Source organism: Equus asinus, chromosome 5, assembly GCF_041296235.1.
Source record: "Equus asinus isolate D_3611 breed Donkey chromosome 5, EquAss-T2T_v2, whole genome shotgun sequence".
Taxonomy (NCBI): Eukaryota; Metazoa; Chordata; class Mammalia; order Perissodactyla; family Equidae; genus Equus; species Equus asinus.
The window spans coordinates 100,379,242-100,401,191 of NC_091794.1; the positions used below are offsets into that span (position 1 = coordinate 100,379,242).

Consider the following 21,950-nt stretch of genomic DNA (forward strand, 5'->3'; position numbering starts at 1 on the left):
GAAGAGTTCGGTTTAAGTTATTAATTAGCGATTCCCTCTAGTGCCTCCAAAATGAGCTTCTGCCTGGGCTGGGCTCTGTTTCTAGAAGGAACACATGGGCTGGAGGATCTTGGCACTGGGCACACGGTGGATCTGTTTGCCTCCAAGGCAGATGCATGCAAGGTTGGGGTCAGGCCCCAGCCTGTGAGAATGAAGGCTCCTCCATAGACAGGAGTCGCTGGTCCCCTGGTATGTGTCTTCCTGTCCAACATCCCCTTGCCCACCGTTCCCGGGGGCTCCGGCTTTCTGCAGACTGAGTTGGGGGTGTCTCCGCCGGACATCACGGTTCAAAGGGCAGCTCCCGACCCTCTGCTGGGAAGCAGGGCCAGAGGGAAGCCAGGCGGAGGTAACACACTGGAGTTGCTAGAACCCCACCTGACACATGTTGACCTGCCTCCCTGTTTACTCAAATGGCAGCTCCATGACAGCAGAGATTTCTGTCTGCTGGATCCCCAGTGTCTAGAAAAGTGTCTGGCACACAGTAGGTGCTCAATAAATGAGAGCCACATCAACGAACCTGGAGTTTCAAGGGTGGTCAGAATTGGAACCACCGAGAACAGGTGGAGTTTTGACAATAATGGCCCCCATTTATGGTACTTCTGTGTATCAGACTCTTCCTAACTTTGTTTGAGTACTTTTTTTATACTTGTATTCATTTAATCTCCAGAACAAGAGGACCCTATTATTGTCACCATTATTTTGCAAGTGAGGCAACTGAGGGCAGAGCTGGAATTCACACCTTGGCCTCTGGCTCTGAGCCCACTCTGAGCCACTCCACTACCCCGCCCATCTCTTAGAGCCACTGCCATAAGATGGCACAGGATCGCAAAGTCCGAGAACCACAGACTCTTGGAATCAGAGACCAGAACCTCAAAAGTCTGAAGTCATAAAATCTAGTGTTCAGGAGGCTTTGAGGTCCCTGTCCCACTGTCCACAGCAGGAACTCTCTCATCGGGGTCTCTCAAAATGCAGGGACATCGCACTTTTGCTTGAATACTTCTGGTAACAGGGATCTCATCACCTCACAAGGCAGCTCTGATTATCAATAAGTAAGGGTCCTAGAACTTTAAGGAGACCTAATGATCATTTAGTTCAACCCCTTTATTTATAGATGGGAAATGAAGCCTCAGGAAAGGAAACTGACCTGTTGAAGGTGACAAGCTGATCAGAGGCGAGGACCAAGGGGAACCCTGGCCTGTGGCTCTCAGTCTTGTGCTCCCGTCCCTGCAGACCTTTACATGGGACTTGGGACGTTCCCCTGTTGGCGCTGGTCCCACCCTCAGGGGCCTCTCAGAGCAGCCGTGTCCAAGTCTCTTCCTCTCCAGGCCAAATATTCTATCCTTTGTGTCTTAATGTTTTTTATCAGCTTTTGCTCATTCTTTAAAAACTCGGCATTTATTTATCCCTCCTTCAGCTGGGAAAGCTCTCGGGCTGGGGGGTGGGGGGGGGAGGCCGGCAGGGGGACCCAACCCTGCCCCAGGGGCGCTCACAGTCTGCGGGGAAGACCCAGCTCTATTCCAGGGGAGCTCACAGTCTGATGGGGGAGGCAGCATGTGGAGGAGGTCTGCCCGGGGCCCTCACTAGGGGGTCTCCTGGGCTCTGGCTGCCCCGGACTCCCCTCCCAGCCCCCCTCCCTCTGTAGACCTTGAGTGACACCTGTTTCTGGGTCCCCTGGGCCAATAAAAGCAGTGGCCTGACAGCCAGGAAATTTTACAAGGAGCGGTCAGGCTTCAAGGTGGTGGGAAGCAGCCGTGGCCACAGGCGTGGGAATGAGAAAGCCCCGAGGAATGTGCCCCCAGAACAGCTGCAGGGGGGTGGGGAGCAGCCCAGGGCGGGCTCGGATGTCACCCTGTGGGGAGGAGGGGGGATGAGATGGGCTGGCTGCTGCCTGTCGCCTGCCCCTGGGGGTCTCCCGCAAAGGCAGCCAAGGGCCCCCGACTCCGGGAGTGGGGGTGGGAGGGCGGAGGGATGTCTGCTGGTTCCTGAGGGGCTTCAATGCCAGTTTGCTTCTGGAACTTTCCCTGTTGCTTTCCAATCCCAGGCTCTGAGTCAACTTCTTCCTTCTTGTGAGTGGAAACAGCCTGGGCTCCGGCGTCCAACAGGTCTGCATCCCAGGCCCGACTCAGCCCCTGCCTGGCTCTGTGCCCCCGCCCTGTCCCTCCTGAGGGGGTGACCATTCCAACCCAAGGTTCTACCACGTCGTGCGCAGGAAGCCCCGAGCTCGGTGACTGGCGCAAGCTGGGTGCCCCACGAAGGCTGGCTCCCCTCAGATGGAAGTGCCCACCCCCCAGGGAGCAGGGCGGGCGGCCCCTCTGCAGACCCACCTGCCCGCCTTATGGAGAAGACAGGCCAGGAGGGGATTCCGCAGGACTGACCACCCCAACCTGCCTGGCGCCTCCCCCTCCACCCCACCCGGCTGGAGCCCTTCCCAGAGGGGCCCCAGAGTCCACTCTGCCCTGGGGAGCAGCTGTAGGACTCTCCACCTGGGGAGGGGTGGCGATCCCCCCGCCGCCGGCCCTGCAAACCCACAGGCACTGCTCTGTCAGCACTCTCCCTTCCCCCTGCCCCCATTAGGAACCACACACTTGAGGGCGTGGAGGGGTCACGTTCTGCCCACTCTCCCACCAGCTTCTAACCCACCAGGAACATGCCTGCCCAGTTTGCTTGCATGCTTCCCATGATGGGGAACTCATTAGCTATCTTAGGAAGCTAGGCCTGTTTGGAAATTTTCCTCCCCTGTGGGAGATTTGGGGATTTTTATACTCCCCGAGCCCTCTCTCTGGCTGACCCAGCGCCCTCCCCTCCTTCCTCCCTTCTTTCTTTTCTTCCTCCCTCTCTCCCTTTTCCTCCTCTCTCTCTTTTGCCTTTTCTCTTCTCTCCCCCTCCATCTCTCCCTCCATCCCTTCCTCTCCCTGAAGTAATTGTTGCCTGGAGGGATGAACGCAGTCCAACAGGCCTCACTGCAGCTCCTGGCTTCCCTGGGGCTGTCCATGGCTTGGTCAGTCAGTCAGTCAACCAACATTTGCTGCCCACTTAACTCTGCATCGAGTGCCGGCGGCCTTACTCATCTGCACGGTCCCTGCCGCAGAGCCCTCGCGGGCCCACTATACTCTCGGACCCAGCCACCCCCACCTTCTCCATCCGGGTCTCTGCAACATGCCGGCATCGCGAACGCCGGAGGCGCCTCCTCACCTGCACGCGCGCCTCGGTCAGCTTGGTCCTCTGTGCCAGCTCCTCGCGGGTGTAGATGTCCGGGTAGTGGGTCCTCTCGAAGGCCTTCTCCAGCTCCTCCAGCTGCTCGGCCGTGAACGTGGTCCGACTGCGGCGCTGTTTGCGCTTCAGAGGGAGGTCGGGTTCCGACTCCACGTCCGAGCCCTCGTCCAGCCGGTTCCCTGAGCCGGGGGAGAGGGAGGAAGAGGGCGGGGACCTAGTGAGATGGCGGGGAGTTATGCCCACCTTCCTTCCCGTCACTGCGCGGAGGATCAGATCCCCTCTGAGCACCAGGAGAAGGCTGTTTCCCACAACACCGTTTATCAGAGGGAAGGGTGGAAGCAACCTCCATGCCCACCCCTAGGGGATTGGTTAAACACCTCATGACAAAAAAGATCCCCAATAGCTGAGCATTTAGATAGTCTCCCCTGACACAGAAGGATGTGCATGACACAGGACTCAGGACGTGGTTTCATGATGAAATAGATTTGTCAAAACTCCTGAAACTATATTCTCCAAAAAAAGAGAATTTGACTGTATGTTAACTATACCTTAATAACCCTGACTTTAAGAAAAAGCCAAGGTACAAACCAGCGTGCAAAGATCGACCCCACTTTTGGAAAAGGCACACATGACACGCATTACAGAACACTGTACCCAAAAGGTTAATAAATGGTACCCTGCAGAGTGACAGAACTTCTGTTTTCTTCTTTACACTCCTTTATAGTTTAGTATTTTTTAAATGATGACCATTTAGACAAAGATGCTATTGCATTTTGGGAAGAATATTGCAAAAACTAAGAAAAGAGGAAGGCAGGAAGAAAGGGAGGGAGGGGGCAAAGGCGTGAGCCCAGGCTGGCAGTCAGAGAGCTTAGACTCCAGGATGGCTCTGCCCCTGAACGCCGTGAACTGTGCCCTAGGAAGGCTACCTTCCCACTTCGGGCCTCAGTTTCCCTATTTGTAACATGAGGATTTGGACTATGTGACTTCCATACATAGGCCCTTCCTGGGATGTTCCTGAGTGACCTTCTGGGCTGGAAAAGGAGACCTCACCTGATGACCTTGGTGGTGGCCATGGCCCCCACCCCATCATCCCCACTAATGGGTGGGTGAAGGCCTTTGCTTCCTGTGCAGAGAGAGCCCACGATTCTGGAGCCAGCTCACATCCCAGCCCTGGATAGGGTTATCAGGCTAGGAATCTGCTCCTGTTCCAGGCCAGGGAGGTTGCAGGAAGGGTCTGATCAAGCTTCTTGGCAGTCAGGGCTGAAGACACCCTGGGGACTAAACTGGCTCCCCATCCCCATCAACCCCGTGGCCTCTTGCCCATCTCTGACCCAGCAGAGGGGATGCTAGCAAGGAGTTCCCTAGCCACGGCTCTGAAGCTGCATCTTCAGTGGCCCCGGGGGAAAGTGTGGGGAGCATGGAGGAGGAGGCCAGTGAGAAGAGGAAACGAAGGGAGAGGGAAAAGGAGAAGCAAGCAGTCAGAAACCATCTTCCTCCTCCCCTCCCCACTCCTCCCTTTTCCCTTCTCCCTTTGCTTTCGTTTCTCTCCCCCACCCCCGCTTCATCTCCATCTTCCTGGAAGCACTTATGTTTTTTGTCATCCGTTCATCCCCCAGAGCACTGGCAGAGCATCTGGTCTGTGCCACACACGGGCTAAGGATGCTGTGCTCAGAGCGCTCAGGCAAGGTGGAAGAGCCTCAGGATCATGTGCTCACACTACAGATGGGAGAAACTGAGTCACAGAGAAGCAACGTGAAATGCCCAAGGTTTCTCAGGGAGTGTCTACACTGGCTCGGATCCTGCTCTCCTGGCCTCACTCCTGTTCTTACTCAATTGCTTCAAATGTGGGTTACATGAATGTGTCTGGGCCGGTCCCACAGAGGACAACCTCCCTCCCACCAAAAAAAACCCCACTTAATACAGCCTTTTAGATCTCAAGTGGAGGTGAAGGGAAGGGCGTTTCAGGCAGGTGGAAGAGCACGTGAAAAAGGCCATGCTGGGTAACGTTATCATGAGGCTGCATCATCAGCCGGGCGCCAGGTGGCTGGACTGGAATACTGGGAGGTCATCCAGCCTTGGGAAGTGCCCCTGTGGCCTGGGTCCCCTTCCCTCCATCCTGCTCTCTTGGCCATTCGTCAGTCATCTCTACCTTTTATTGGCCACTGCCAGGCTGTCTCCGATTGTGACACTGCATGACAAGGGAACCAAGGGTAAGGGAGACCTCCCTTCCTCGTCGCCTGCTTCGTCCTTAAAGGCAGAGACCTGCGGTTGGATCCAGCCCCTCCTCTGCCTTTCCCGACTGCCCAGCTGCCCGTCACAGAGAGGAGGCCACGACGGGCACAGCGGGCATCCTGGGGCGCTTTCCCCAGCACGTCTGCGGCTCAGAGCCAAATACAACTAATCTCAGGGACTCATTTCCTGAAACTCTCTGCATAACTTCAATTTTCTGACAGTGGCCAGGAGACTGAGCCTGTGGGGCCTCAGAAGGAGGAAGCAGGGACTGGCCGGCGGGAAGGGAGGCCAGACCGCAGACGGGGAATGGGGCCCCAGGCTCCGTGCGCCAGTGGGGACCCTGGAGCTCAGACAGGAGGTGAGGGAGATGAAAATAAGGGCCGTTGGAGGCGAAATCTACGGGCAGAGGCTGTGCTCAGAGCCGGGAGGTCAGATGGGGGAGGAGACGGAGAGCCCTAGTCAGACGGAGGAGACACTGCCCTGTTCCGGGAGGAACCCAGTCTGATTAAACCTCAGGCCAGTCCTAGAGCAGCGCCGTGTAACAGCATTTTCCGCGATGATGGACGTGTTCTAGATCTGCGCGCTCAACATGCTGGCGTCAACCACACCTGGTACTGAGCACTCGAAATGTGCCCAGTGCGACTGAACGGCTGTTTCCCCTGTATTTCATTTTAATTCGAACTTCCCTAGCTGCACGTGGCAGGCGGCTGCCCCACAGGACAGCGCAGCTTCAACCCCGCTGTGTTCTCTTTTTAACAAGAGGAGGGCAGGCCTCAAGCTCCGAGCTTTCTGCATGCGAAAGTCTCCAGGTAGAATTTCACGACATTGTTTTAATGGTATTTGTTCTTAGGGTTCTCCTCTATTAATAGGACGTGGTACTCATTTTCCGTTTACAAGAGCACTCATTTCCTTGAATTCCATTTTTTAAGGTGCTTTTGTATAAAGTAAAATATTGAAGAAATAATAGGACAGGCTGTCGGGCTGTAACCAAAATCTTGAATGCATTTAGCTAACAACCGGCTTTGCTATAAAATTCAGGCTGCTTCTGCTCCTGGACCTGACCCAGCCTCAGGGCCCACTCAGGCCCGCAGGCGCCCGATGCCCTTGTCCTCCAAATTACTTGCAGCTCCTGGACTCATCGTGGGGTGCTGGGTCTCCTTGTCCCTCCCACCCCTTAGTCAGTGCAGGTCTGGGAACTCCCTGGGCCCGGAGACGCCCAGACTAAGACCCAGACCCGGGAAGGCAAACAGGGCCCACAGGTCTCTGTTGTTTGAAAGATGCTGGAATGATCCTCCAGGATGTCGGCAGTTGCCATAACAACCCTTTGGATGCTAAGTGGGGAGAGCAAGGCTCTGTCCCACTAGCCGGAGATCCAGAGAGATCTCAAGAGAAGAGGAGTATAGTCTGTGACTTCAGGTCCTGAGTAAGAGCCCCTGCTTCCTCCCCGGCCCAGCCCAGGGGAAGAGACCCCACCCCAGGTCTGTGCCAGCCGCACGGCACGTCTGCGAAGCTGGGACTATTGGTTCTTTTACCAACAGGGAAAACAAGGCTCAGAGAGGTTCAGTAACTTGATGGGAGCCACACAGCCAGGAAGCTCGTGCTTATTCCTGGAGAGGGAGGGGGAGGAAGGACAGATTGAGAGGGAGTTAGGGGGCCTTCTGGGGCAGCTCTGTTCTAGTCAAGAGTCTGGGTCTGGGTGGCCCGACATCTGGATTCTGGGCTTGGTCTCTCCCTCGCTGTATGGCCTTGGACAAATCACTTCCTCTCTCTGTACCTTGGTTTACTCAGCTGTAAAAATGAAAGTAATACATCCCAGTGTGGCTCCCTGGACTGCTTTGAGAATGGAATGAAGACTACAGGGGTAAAGGGCACATGAAGGGCGATGACGATGACAGAAAAGGGGAGAGGGTAGGGTGCAGACAAAGCCGCGTGAGTGAGGGGACCCTCTCACAATGAGCCTGATGCCGCCCCCTCGCCCTTGCCTCAGTTTCCCCAGTGACGCCCCCTCCCCAGGAACCCATTAGCCTCAGAATTCAGTAAATCCACAGGATGAGGTGGACTCGGCCACAGGGAGGCCCATCTGGCTGGGGCTGAGACCTCTGTGCACCGAAAGCTTGTCGCTTCTCGGCGACGGTGACGCCTGGACAGCTGGCAGGAGGAGGACGTGTGGGGAGGAGGACATGGGCGCGCATTCGTTATCACAGGCTGGCTGTGGGCGGGCGGGGGAGCAGCCTCCCGGCCAGCCACAGCTCCTCCCCCCGAGCCCCGCTCTCAAGCATCTGTGAGATGCACTGGTCCCAAGGGGGTGGGACAGAGTGGGCTGGGCTGGAGACAGCCCCAAAGAGAGAGGGATAGGCAAGGGGCCCTCTCTCTGGTTCCTGGATCCTGTCTCTGCAGAGGGAGGTGGGGAGTCTCAAACGAAAAAGGAAGAAACACAACCTCTACCTTGGGGCCCTCCCCATCTTATGGGGGAAAAACAGCTTCTGTCTTAGGAAGCTCCCAATCTGATGGAGGAGGTATCACCCATGTCCTGGGAACTTCCCAGTCCCATGGAGGAAACACTGCTTCCAGGTGAACTGGGGCCAGGACAGGCGTAAAACACAAGACAGCTATGTGACTTGAAAGAGCCGCAGAGCAGCCTGGGGACAGAATGAGGGACAGGAGGGTGACGGGAGCTGTCTGGTTCGTCAAAGCTTTAGGGTGGGCAGGAACGAGGTCTGCTCAGGGCAGAGTCCAGCCCAGGCCAGGCTGATGGAGGCAGGTAGACAGTCGCCATGGGCGGCTCTCAGGGTCTCTTCCCCAGCCCCTGCCCCCTCCTCTGACACTGCTGACTCGGGAAACCTCATCTACACCAGCGAGGCCCCGCCACCATTGCCCCGCCACGTGTCCAGACTTACCCAGCCCCTCCCTGAGGCCCCCCATCCAGCCCTCAGCTTCCTTACATGTCTCACTCCGCATGACTTTGAATGTGAGCTTCCTCCACTTGGAACGCCTCACCCCTTTTACTGGGTGCACTCCTACACATCCAGCAGAACCCAGCTCATGGGCAGCCTCCCCCAGCAAGGCTTCCTGGGCCCCTCCAGGCTGGGTTCAGTGCCCACCTTCAGGGCTCTCAAAGCTTATCAGGAGACACCAAACTTGCCTGTTTACGGGTCTCTCATTCCCATTGGACCACGAGACCCTTGAATGCAGCAGGAACTGTGCCTGGCACACAGCAGGTGCTCAGTAAAAGGCTTCTTAGATGCATAGGGCTTGGCAGAATGACTACAAAGTTCTTTTTGAACTCTGCAATAGTGATCACCCTCTACCTGTCCACAGCACTACAGTTTACAAACCCTTTCATTGTCCCAACACAGTCTCTCCCAATAACCCTGGAGGGCCAAGCAGGCAGCATTAGCTCCATTTTACAGATATTCAGTAGAGTCCCAGGGCAGAGAGGCTGGGGAGAAAACCCAGGAGTCTGGATGCCCAGCCCCGTGAGAGCCAGTTTGCTACAGTCCCCGGGTGATGGAGAATTCCATTTCTGACTGTGAAAACCAAGGTGGCTTCCTCTCCTCCCCCCACCCCCCGACACTAAACTTTCCCTTCTTTCCCTTTTGCCAGAGGAAAAGCTTTGAAATGAGATGGTCACAATTTCTAGACCTACCCTCCTCTCAGAAGGCAGGAGGGCGTTGGCCCATTTCAAATCCTTGTCATCCTAGACCAGGGGAAGCCAGCAGTGGCCTTGAGGTTTGGGGTCCTTCTCTCGGCTACTCCCCCCAGTCAAAGACGCCCTCCCACCCCTGCTCCTGTGCCCCTCTCCCCAGCACCCTCCCTGCAGTTTAACACAGGCCGGCTCGGAGCTGCGGCAGAGAAACGAATCACATAATAGCTGATATGCGTTTTAATCAAGTAATTCGGGCAGAGCCGAGAGCCGGAGAGTGTGGGCCGGGCCCCTGAATACCAAGCAGGGCTGGCGCAGGGCTGGGAAAATGGAAAAGCCATTTACAGCTCAGCTGGGGGCCGGCGAGCGGGCCGTGCGGGCGCCTGCCCAGCCCCTCCTGCGAACTGCTCAGCCGGAACCAGTGCGTGGTGCGTGCAGCCCTGTGATGTCTGCCGGAGTGCAGCGCACGGCACGGGCTGGGCTGGTTGATGGGGCATCCAGTGGCGAGGCAGCTCAGACCCCAAGTTAAACCTTCCCGCAAGCGACCCCCCCCCCCCACCGTCCACCTCCTCTGCCCAAACTTCTCTTGGGTGCCCGTCTCCACACCACCACCCAAGGGCCCAGGTTACAGCCCCGGCAATGGTCCTTACTGCTCCGTCTTCTCCCTTCATGCCTCACAGGCAACCAGCCCAGGTCCAAGGCTGGGAGACTCAGAGTCTGTTAGCTGCGATCCCACCCCACACCCAGCCCTGTCCCTGCCCCAGCCTGTCCCCTCCGTCTCTCCCTGGACTCCAGCACCTGCCTCCTGCCCCGGCAACTGCAGGCCTTTGCACAGGCTGTGCCCTCTGCCTGGAGCACCCTACCCAACCCCTCTTGGCCTGGCGAACTCCTGCAGTTTGCGCCCGGCCAGGCCCAGGAGAGCGGGGCACCTGGATGCCTGGATCCTGTGGATTCCATGTGTGCAAAATATGGAGAATATTAGGGACCCCCACCATCACCTTCTTTGCTTTGCATTTCCCCACAGCACATATCACGATCAGATGTGCTAAATACCCTATTTGATTGAACCCCTGCATGGTCCTGGCCATCTCCAGAGCTCCATGAGGGGGGGTGTCTTCATCTTTTTTGTCCACTGCTGAATCTCCAGTGCTTGGCACAAAGTGGACACCTCAGTATTTGTTGAACGACTGAGTGAGCAAGGGAGCATATGAAGGCACACAGAACAGTGCCAGAGACAAGTGAGTGCTCAGCAAACGTGAGCTTCCATTAATCGTCCTCCCTTCTGACTGGGCTTGGGACCCCACCTCCAGGAAGACTTCCCGAGGGCACCCTCCTCCATCTGGTCTGAGATGGGGCTGGGGCTCAGCGAAATGTCCACACTTGATTCAGTCCTGCTGTCGGAGGGGCCTCCCTGGGGGTCAGGGGGCCTGGCGAGGTGGGGAGCCACACAGGTCCTATCTGATCCCAAATCCCATGCTGTTTCTCAGCGACTGAGAAGAGTCGACAGGCCCCACCTCACTCTCCCAACTCAAGCAGGGGAGGGAGGGGAGGAGCATGTCTCCAGAAAGCCAGGGTGGAATTCTCACTTGTTCACAGACTAAATCAGACAAAATTTTTCTTCTCCAGGAAGTCTGGGTCTCACCCCATCGGGCTGTCTTTTTTGTTTTTTCACTCTGAACCCTAAGTAGATAATCTGCATTACAAAATGCAGGGCCCCTGGGAAGTGTCTTCTGATGGGCCTTCTGTGCGAATAGCACAGTATTGTTCTCAGGTACTAGAGGGCGCTCTTTCTGCAGTCCTGCCAGGAAGGGCCACGTCTAGGAAGAAGGAAGCAGCACTGCTCGAACTGGTACTGTGTGGTTGCAGGGCCAGAATTCAGAGCCACGTTGTCTCATGACGGATCCAGAGCTCCTTCCGCACTGAACCTTGACCCAAGCACAAGACACGTACGGGAGAGAAGAGAGGGTTTGTGAGGGCTGGAACCCTCTGAGCCAAGGCCACTGAGTCAGGGAAGACTTCCTGGGTGCAGAGAGTTCACAACTAAGGCTCGGCTGCCCTTAAGGCAAGAGGGTGAAGCTAAAGAAGTCCCGAGGCCCCTCCAGCTCAGCCTCTGTGACCTGTTGCTGTCACACGCAGCAAATGTGGAGTTCTGGGAGGGGGCCGCAGCTGTGGTTAGGGAAGGGAGAAGGGGACGCGTGAAGCAGGCTCCTTGGAGACAGAGCGAGCCCGCTACAGAGGAGCTCAGCCAGCTCACCAGGATCCCCCTTTACGCTCTTCCTGTGACTTTAAGGTGACCTTGAAACAACCACCAGTTTTCCTTCACTCTTCACTGGGCTGATGGCAGTCGGCAGAGCTCGCCGTGTCAGCTCCTGAAAGGGGGTTTGCCAACTGGGTCCTGTCCTACAGAGCATGGGCGAGGCAGCCAAGGGCAGCACTGGGGGGCGATGGGAAGAGACGCTGCAGGTGAGACGGACCCGGGTGTGAATTCTGGATCTGTCTCCCGTGAGCGATAGACGCCCAGTGTGCTATTTAACTCCCGAGCTTCAATCTCTTCATTTCTAAAATGGGGACAGTGACGGGAGTGAGAAGGGAGGAGGGGAAGAGCAGGAACCCGTGTCCGGAGGCTGAGCTCCGAGAGCTGCGGGTGACGGGGCAGCCCCGCTGACTCCCAGGCCCAGGCTCTCCTCTCATTCGGATGGCAGCCTGGCGTCTGGGGAGCTGGCACTCCAGGCTCAGTCCCCGGCCCGCTATGTGACCTTGAACATGTCACTTGTCCTCTTGGAATCTCCATTGCTCCATCCACCCACTGGGAATGAGAACCGCCATCTGCCTACTCCTCGGGCTGCTGGTGTGGCTGCACGCAGGGAAACCTCGAGAAGTACCAAGTGGTGCCTTTGAGGCAGCTGTCACAGCCCGCTCCCCTCCTCGCTCAGGAAGGTTACCTCACTCCTCTGGGCCTGTAAAATGAGGAAGATAATAGCACCAACCTCACAGAGTCACCACACACGAAGATTAAATGAATTAGTGCAAGACCGGGTCTACGACAGTGCCAGGTACACAGTCAGTGCTCAATAAATGCTAGCTATTATTATTATCATTGCTATTGTTATTGGTGCCTGCATACAATGAGAACTTAATTTACCTCTGCATCCCCAAGAGGAAAGCATATTTTCCTGACACAAAACACAAAGGCAATGAATGCATGAAGCATGAATGAATGAATGAATGAACGAATGAACAGATGATTGAATGAATGACTACTCCGTGGTCATCCCTTCATTATCATACCATGGCAGGAGCTTTGCATAAACCCAGCCACACCACAGACCCAAGATCCCATCCTATCCCCCCAGGGGAAGCCATCCCAGACGCAAATGCTACCCACAGAGAGGAGCGGGTGTCGGGTCTCCAGTAAGTGGTACAGCTGGGGTACAGATGCTGGCAGGCACCAAGGGGCCAAAGAGGGAGGCAGACCCTCAGGAAGCTGGGCTGGGGGATGCCTTGCGGGAGGCCTCAGAATCAGCGAAGGAGAAACAGCAGCAGCTGGGGCCCCAGTGGCCAGATGAAGCTGCCCCACGTGGTGGCGAGGAGCGGGCAGCCCGGCCACCCGTCAGTGCCCCACAAAGCCGTCGTGAAAGGACCACACGCCTGAGAAGTCAAGCCTGCCCGGACCCTCTTCCTCCCCCTCCCATCCGCTCTCCCCCATCCTCACTGCCGGAGCCTGGAAGGCTGCAGCCCGTTGGAAAGTCGTCAAAGGAGGCAGGACAGAAAAGGGTCTCAGGACCCCAGCCCCTGCCTCCCGCCTCAATCGAGCCCCCTGCCTCCGGGCTCAGCCCCAAGGAAGGGCTTCAGCCTGGGGCTTGCTGTGCCCTGAAGACTGGGCTCTGTGATCACATGGTTTCCTGCAGCAGAACTGGGCATAAGGGCTCAGCGGAACAGACACACAAACAGCGGCTGTGTTCTGAGCATCTTATGAGCCTTTCCTATTGCAAGTCACGTAATCCGACCACAACCGTAAGAACTGTGTTGTGATTAGCCCCCCTTTACAGATGAGGAAACTGAGGCTCAGAGGGGTTCCTAAGTCAATGGCAGAGTGACAGCTAAACCCAGGCAGCTGGCCCAGAGGCCCTCTCTTAACTATCAAGGTGACACATGAGCCTGGCATTCAAGGTCCTCCTTGCACTGGCCCACACATGCCTCTCCCCACAGGCTAAGCTTTGGCGCCATGCTGCGGCCTGGGATGATGCCCCCCCCCCCCCCCCTTCAAATCTGGACTGAAGTCCGCCTAGTCCTTGACGGTCTGCGTGGCAGCCACACCCTCCCGCCTGGTCCTCACCACTCGCCTGTGGCATCTGCCACCCTCCCAGCACCTGGCATCGACTCCTGCTGGAGACCCTCAATTAACTCAGGATGCACACATTCTGCTTACCAAACACGCCGTATACCCGGTTTGTACAAGGTTTATTTGAACCTCTTGAATGTGGGAACTGGGTCTCCCCCATCAAGCTGGGGACATCCCAGCATAGACTGCACCTTCATAGTAAGACCGCGAGATTCTCGAGAATGGGAACTATAGTTTTTCTATTATACTGGGTGTCACCTCAGGGCAGGGTGACTGGGAACAGCTCTGTGGTTCCTATCATTCTAGAATGTTCTTAAGAACAGTCTCTAATAAGAGCTGCAGCCATCAGTTGAACAAAGAACCCATGGACCTTGTCACCACAGACACCAGGACAGCTGACTGGAGCGTCCCACAGTCGCAGGTTCTCTCTCAGGACTCTGAGCTGCTATCTTTCCCTCAGGAGTCGTTTCTATCCGTCCACCTTCCCATCTATCCTCACCTCCATCTTTCTTTAAACAGGCATCCCAGAAAACTCCAGAACCCGACATTATATTATACATCAAGGTGAACCAACTGGGTGCCCCAGAGGCCCACACAGATAAAAGCGACAGCGGTAACGACCGTCACAATGGAAACGAGAGGATATTCTCTGAATCCCGCGCCTTCTAAAGAGGACCACGCTCCTCAGAGCGGGCCGTGCTGCAGGCTGATCCCGGAGCACGGATGTGAAAGCCAAGCAGGATGGTTAGAAAAGCAAGCCGGGAGCCGGCCCAGCGGCATAGTGGTTAAGTTTGGTGGTTCGGATCCTGGGGGCAGACCTACACATGCTCGTCAAGCCATGCTGTGGGGGCATCCCACATACAAAAGAGAGCAAGATGGGCACAGATGTCAGCTCAGGGAGCCTGTGGGCTGGTTGGAGAGACGAGAGGGCCCCAGATTGGAGCCCTTAAGTTCATCCCTTACCCCGCCTCCAACTTGCTGTGTGACGTTTGGCAAGTCTGAACCCCTCTCTGGGACCCATTTTCCCCATCCCTAAAACTCACAGGTCCTCCTGGGTCTCTAAGAACAACTCTGAGGAGAGGCCTTGGGCTGTATCTAACTAACTCATTACTTCACACGCCAGAACCCTGTCTAGTTCCTGGCACACAGTAGGGCTTTTAATGAATGCCCACTGCTGGATGAAAGAAGAATTGATCCACAGGGGCTAGTGAAGAGCTCCAGAAGAGACTGAGATTCTAAGCGGGGGTGCAATCTGGGCTACAGGACATCCTGAGATCATCTGACTCCTGTAGGCCAGGGAGGGACCAAGTTCAAGACTGTCATATTCTGCCTGGGGCCAGCCTGCTCCCGGCTAGTCCCCAGGCCCTCCTCCTCTCTTATGGGAAGGGGGTGGGGAAGGCTTATGCCTCCCCTCCCCCCATCCTCCCCCTCCTCCCATCCCCCGGCCGGTCATGGGCCCCTTGTGTGTCCACTGATCGCCGGGCAGCCAGAGGCCTTTCATGCTGCATTCTCCCGCTGCCCCCTCCCCACCCCCTCTCCCCGGCAACCCCGTCCTGTCTTGCTCCCATCAATCTACAGCAAGCCGGCCTCTCCAGCTGGCCTAGCTGGGCTGTTCCCAGGCAGAGCAGGTCCACAGTGGAAGGTGGTGGAAAAATGTGGACAAATTTCTGATTTGCAACACTCTGGGAAAGAGTTTATTGCCATTGTTTGAGGACGAATGTATAAATAAAGCAAGGCGAAGATTGCAGGGGGAGGCTGATGAAAGGCAGAAAACGAGAAATTTTATGGCCATAAGGAGCGTACTCTAATGGTGATTTTTGAGGCACTGGACCATGGTAGTTACTTAGCCAAATGATCACTGTGAAGCTGGGCAAGGCGGCTTATTTCTTAATTACTGTTGTGTATTATGGCAGGCGGACGCCCCAGCCCTTGAAAACTTGGTCCTGAAGCGGAGCCAGGTCTGGGTGCTGGGGGATTGGCGGCCAGTGGGAGGGCCATCACCTGCACCCATCAAGGCCAGGGGGCCCCCTGGATCTGCTGCCTCTCCCCCTAGCCCAGGCTCCCGCCCCCAGATAGTAATTCATCACTCAGCCCACAGGTGCTGGCCACGCGTAGCTATGGCTGACGAAGCAGAGAACAGAACAGACATGAGGTCCACCTGCAAAAGATATTTGCAAAAAGCAGCTAGGGGCTCATTTCGGGCTCCCTCGCCGTGAGTCTCTGTGCAAAATAACTCAGAGGACAGGACAGAGGTGGAAAGGGTGGGGGAGAAGGGGGATGGCTCTGAAATGCAGTGTCACCTGGGCCAGGAACACAGCCTCAGTGAGCCTGTTTCTTCACCTGTAGGAAGAGGAGGCAGGACTAAAATGTCCCCTTTGGCTCTAACACCCTCTGGTCCTGTGGTTCTAAGATGCGGTGATTCTGTTGCTCTTGGAGTTGGTGAGGTTGATTTTCAAAGGTGATCAGCACTCGTCCAGGAGAACACTTGCATCTCTGTCGCATAATGCAGTAATAGACGGGGGGGGGGGGGGGTCACGGTTTATCGAGGCTCTACTATGTGCCAGGAACTCATCACGCATCACGTCCTTTCATGGAACCCTCACGGTCACCCCACAGGCCAGCACCCTTGGGTAAATGCTCAGAAAGGCCTGGGGACTTGCTCAGACGCTAAGTGGTGAAGGCTCCCTTCAACCCAGGTGGGTCCAGCGCCAAAGCCACCGGACATACTTTAAGTAAATCAAGTTGGCTCCCCAGCATCTTCTAAACCAGCGGTTCTCAAGCTTCACGGCATCAGCATCCCCTGCAGGATGGTGGAAATGCGGATGGCCGGGCCTCACACGGGAGTTTCTGATTTGGTAGGTGGAGCCTAAGAAGTTGCTTTTCCAACAAGGTCCCAGGTAATGCTGCGGCTGCTGGTGGTGGGCCCCCAAGAACCACTGTTCTATAGAAATTCAGAGAAAAATAGCAACATCCAACAAACAAAAGCCATGCTACGGAAAGGGAAAACCATACAACTCTTGTCACCTATTATCAGAATGGAATGAGGGGCTGCAGGAGAGTGCCAAGCCCTGGCCCGCATGGCTCCAAAACCCGGCTCTTCTTTACAACGGGAGATGAAGAGGCTCAGCCCAAGGGGGGCCCAGCCAGGTGCAAGCTTGGCAGGTGAACTGTCTTCTCTGTGAACCCTGCTCCAGCAACCTGCCATGGTGGCTGGCTCAGCAGATTCTTGACAGGCCACAGCCCCGGATGCCTGGAGCCCAGCCCGCTCCCCCATCCGCCCCAGGCTCTGGAGCCTCACTTTCCACCTCCGCTCTCTGCCGTGGCTTCTTACCTAAGTCTGCCCTCCCTTCTCCCACCACCTTTCCCTTCACGATCAGCAAGCAGATTGCGTCAGTGGTCTTAGTAAGGGGAAAGAGCCGTCGTAGTATCAGGATAGCGGCCTTTCAGAGGCTGAAGTCAGGGACCGCACCTGACACCAGGCTCCTCTGTAACCCATCCTCCAGCTTCTCAGCTTGAATTATTTGGAAGGGCAATATTTCCATGCCAGGAGGACAAGGATTTTTCTGTTTTGTTCATTGCTTTATTCCCAATGCCCAGAAAAGGGCTTGGCCCATGGGAAGAGCTGAACACAAGTTCATTGAATGAATGAATGAGTGAATGAATGAATGGCCTCCTCTGCTATGCCCAGATCTATGCAATAACTTGCAATATTCCAACAGATGCCTATGAAGGTCTGCTCTTCAAGCTAACGTGATTCTTGGTGAGTGTGTTAGGATCATCTTGCACAATCATCTCATTACAGATGTATTTATGCAACCCCAGACACCTGGACCCACACCAAGAGTCCCAGCCAGCCGGCTGAGCAGTTCCAAGGGGCCCAGAGGGCTGATGCTCGGTAAACCAACACACAGGTACTCCACTGAAATCCCACATCTGCATCCAGATGTTTGGTCCATTCAGAGGTGGCCCAAATGCAAATACGGCGTCTCAATGATGGGTGCAACACAGCCGCCCCTGCCCGTGGACTCCCTCAGCCACCCTGCACTGTGAGCATCTCATCACAGAGAGTCGGACATCTTTGCAAACGGGTTCCTGGAGGGAGCCAGTTTTTAAAGGAGTTAAAATCCAATTTGATCCTGCTGCTTACGCTTTTTCTAGTTTGATGCGTTTTTGATAAAAAAGATTTTTTTGATCAATAAAAATAAAATCTGCTACTCGCACCCTGGGGCAATGATTGCTCTGGGCCCAGTTTGCTGAATCTTGATAGAATAAGTAATGTTATTTTCCCCAAATGTGGCCAGCCATAGGTTCATTACATTAAACTAGCAGGGAGGGGTGGAACCTCAAAACGCGCCGGTTCTCAGAGGGCAAAGTCGTGCTTCTGGATGGTGAGAGATTGGGCTTCCTGGTTTGGAAGAACAAGTGGTCCTCTCCACGGAGATAAAACACGGACGATGGGAGTTTGTGATGCTCTTGCCTGGTGCCAGGTCCTGTGCTTGGCACGCACACCTGGCATCATCCCACAACACTCACAGCTGGCAGGCACTGACATGAAAGCGGTTCTGAGGATCAGACTCAGAGAGGGGCAGCGATTACTCACGGTCACACAGCTATATGTGGCTGTGTCAGGACTTGAGCTCAGGTCTCTCAGGAGTCCGAACCCATGTACAGACTCCTTTGCCCCCCAGCCCCCTTTCACGAAGTGAGGGCAGTGAAAAGCCCTGGGAAAATGTAGACCGTCCCCAGGCCAACGCTCCTTTTTCTACATCCATTTGCCCCCTTCCTTTCTCCCCGCAATGCCATCCTGTGTTTGCTCCAAAGAGAGCTGCTAGGGGCTGTAGGAAGGACCAGCGCTCTCTGGCCTGGGGCTGCCCTTGGTGGGAGGGGATGTATCATTTGAGATATGGATGGCTATCATTGGGAGGCGCTGGATCCTGTGCTTTGTGAAATACACGTGGAAGGACATATATCTGCTGTTAACCACCGTTCTGCTGGCTGTGTGCACATGCGTGCATAGGTGCTTATAATTCCGGGGCCTTTTACTCTCTGTTATTTCTGAACAAAAAAAGCTTATCTTTTACGAAAAGCGTCTTATGTATCCTGCAAAAGGTTGGGGATGGGTGGGAGGGGAGGAGGATGGCTGGGCAGCCTCAGAGGCGGAGCTAGACATATAATACCAGGAGGCTAGGGGACCCAGTGGCTAGGTCCCCCAGGGTCAGCGGTGAGAGAGAGGGGAGAAGGTGGAGGGAGAGCCTGAAGGTGAGGGAGCTTGTGAATGGTGGCTGGAGGTGAGCATCATGCCAAACAGATGCTCATGCTCAGCCACCAACTCAAAGACGTAAAGCGGAGCCCGACTCAGGATTCGCACCCAAGCCAGACGAGCCTTCCGTGAGGCTGGGATGGGAAAGGCTCCCCAAAGCCCACCTTTGACCCTCATAACCCTCCTCCTCGCAGCCCAGGGGGCCTCGAAGCCCCAACCTCCAGCTTCCATCCCCTCCCAGGCTTGGCCGCCCGCCCTCTAATTAGATTCCCCTGGAAATAAGAGGGCATTGTACAGTTCTGCTAAAGGCAAACTGATTTTACAATTTCTTTTCTTTCTTCCCCTTTAATAACTCACAATGTCTCAAGTTGGTTTTACTTAGGGCCTGTGCACTGGAAAATTATTCCGTCTCTCATGCACTCATTTTTCTCTTAAGGAAAATTGAAAACCGGATTTCTCCTCCATCACTGGCCCCCCTCTCTTTGCCTATCTTGTGCCCAGAATATTCTAGTCCTGGGCCCTTTTCCCCCTCGAGATCAAGGCCCCCTGCCTTCCTGCCCCACAGCCTGGAAAGCCTGGCAGCCCGGCGGGTCTCGGGACAGCGAGGAGCCTTTCACAGGTTAGGAGAGCCGGCGGGGGAGCGGGGGCATGCGGTCTGCTCCACTTTGAGATGCATTTGCCCCCAGAGAACTGGACCAGCTCCAGCACTTTTGAGGTGGGAGCTGGGTGAGCACGGAGTCTTTATTGCTCCCACCCGGTTCCCGTTAAGTGTCAGGGAGTAAATTATAAACAAATGGGGCCCATTTCCATTTCTGAAGGCATCTCCAGCCCTGCCTGCACCCTCCGCATTTAAGGGGACATCCCCCTAAGTGGTGCCTGATGGGACCAGGAGCCAGGTGGATGGTGTTGCTCAGGCCTGGGCTGTTGTCTGCACACTCCGCCGCCCCCATAGGCTGGCTGGAACCCACCCTCCGGGCCCTGCAGCCAGACCAGCGAGTGATGTGTGATGGACGGACGGACAGACAGACGGATGCCCCAGGGGACTGCGTTCTGGGCTCCGGTTTGGCAGGTTTCATGAATTAGGGTTTGAGAGCCCTGGCCCGAGGGCAAGCAAGAGGGTGAGGGGGCACTTGCTGGAGAACCAGGCCCGGCCAGGGCTGGGCAGTGGGTGCGGCTGCGTGACCACAGCTGTGGGCTAAGAGGGTGGGGAGGGGCACAGCGGGTTCCCTGGCCTGGGCGCTCAAGGTGTGTGCAACAGAGGCTCTTCGGCATCCTGAACAGGGCAACCAAAAGCCACCCGTCTCCACCCCCACCATTGCCTCACTTCCCAGCTCCTACAGCACTGCTCCCATTATGGGGCTTGGAAAAGGGAGAGCCAGCCATGGATTTTGCAATAATGGGGCAATTTGCCAGGCACCAAGGTCCGGGCACTGATGGTCTCATTTAATCCTGGCAAGAGCAGCAGCAGTTCGGCGCTCTGCCCTCCACTCCAGAGCCCAGGGCCCTGGAAGGCAGAGAAACCATTACCAGGATTCCAGCTCACCAGAAGTGCCTCACCTGTGCCAGGCACCTTTAAGGGCCTCCTGAGGATTAGCTCATTTAAGGGTGCAACAATGTTGCAACTATCATCATTCCATTTACAGACCAGGACACCAAGGCTGGGGGAGGGGGGTTGTTGATCTTAGATCTGGTTCAGGCACCAGCCTCCCGGTTTAGGAGAGCTTTCCTGATGGACTTAATCTCTAATGTTTGGGACCTCCTTCCTTTCTGTGCCAAGAGAGTCAGTCAGTTCAAGCCAGGAGCAATCTGAGAGATAATTTAGTCTCAGCTCATTGTCTTACAAATGAGAAAACTGAGCCCAGAAAGGGGATGTGACTTGCCAGAGGTCACACAGCAGGTCAGTGGGAGAACCAGGACTGGTGTCAGGCCCCCTCTCTAGTCCCAGAGACCCAGAGACACTCTTGGGTGTGTCAACAAAGGGTGGAGGGTGGCCGATGGCAGGCCAACAACCCCTGGGGGTGTTACCAGTATGGCCACCATTTTAGGTAAGTCCAAGGGCCGCTGACTCAGGACACAGGCTCCAGGGCTCTAAAGATGCCCTTGATTCTTCCTGGCCCTCCCCTGCAAGCCCAGAAGCAGTGCCATCGGCTGCTACCCCCAGTCTGAGGGTGCTCCAGACCTGGGAGGAAGGGACAGGACAAGGGACAATGAAGCCAAGCACCAGGAAGTGAGTGGTGTCCAGCCAGGGTGGGGATCCAGAAGCACTGCTCCTTTTTCCTGATGTGGAACCACAGGCTGCCAGCGAGATACGGCTTTGGGGACCAAGAACTGGAGGACTGAATCCTGGGTGACCTTGGGCTGGTCACTTCGCCTCTCTGAGCCCCAGGACCTAGCAGGCAGATGGATGCTCAGATGAAGTAAGTGTCTGAGGAAGGGGAGGCAGAGGAGAAACCCCTGTCCTTCGGCCCCTGATCCCTCCCAAGGGCCCCCTAGGAAAACCGACACAGGTGCTTGCCACATCCTCGTGGGCCCTGACATGTCGCAGGAAGAAACCTGAGGAAGCCAGGCCTGGTCTGGGAAGGGATTCAGCAACGGCTGAGTCACTGTTTGCAGAAAGTTACCTAGGACGTGTCTGAACAAGAACGAGCCCCGGTTCTCCTCTAGGGCCTCTAGACGCACCTGGGCGCCCAAAACCCAGACAAAGGCTCCCTCCTCCTGGGAGAGACGTGCCCCTCCGGAAGCGTCCAGGGCCACAGGAGAGCTTATGTAAATACATGCAAAATACTTGGCACCCACAGGCGCTTGGAGCCAGTATTATTTTAATGAGCATTTATTGAGCACCTACTGGATACCAGGAGCTTTCTCGCAGGTCTCCTTTCTGCTCTGCCCTCTGGCTCTGTGAGAGCGTCTGACATCTCCTGGGTTTTATGGGTTAGGATGCTGAGGCCCGGAGAGGCTGGCTCAGGCATCTGTGTGGCTGGACGGCTCTGACCCTGAGGCAGGGGTTCTCAACCTGGGGCTGCCCATTGGAACCACCGGGGAGCTTCAAAAACTCCTGTCCCCACCCCCCGTTCTGATGTAATGGTCTGGGGTGCAGCTCGGGCACCGTGAGCCTCCTGCACATCCAGGGCCAAGAACCACTGTCTCGGGCTCCCCGGTTTTGCTCCGAGTTTTCCCATCTCCTATTCAGCTCCGGAGGCAGCATGGTTAAAGGGAGGAGG

At 55.9% G+C, this 21,950-nt stretch overlaps 1 protein-coding gene across 8 annotated transcripts in view; it reads right to left on the reverse strand.

Moving 5' to 3' along the window:
- The window catches only part of PAX7 (paired box 7), a 100,622-nt gene that overhangs the window by 44,473 nt on the left and 34,199 nt on the right, over nucleotides 1-21,950 (reverse strand). For all 8 annotated transcript variants that reach the window (XM_070510905.1, XM_070510904.1, XM_070510907.1 and 5 more), the window contains one exon: nucleotides 3,232-3,431. In XM_070510905.1, the coding sequence (XP_070367006.1) occupies nucleotides 3,232-3,431 (200 nt within the window). The remainder of the gene's footprint in view (nucleotides 1-3,231; nucleotides 3,432-21,950) is intronic.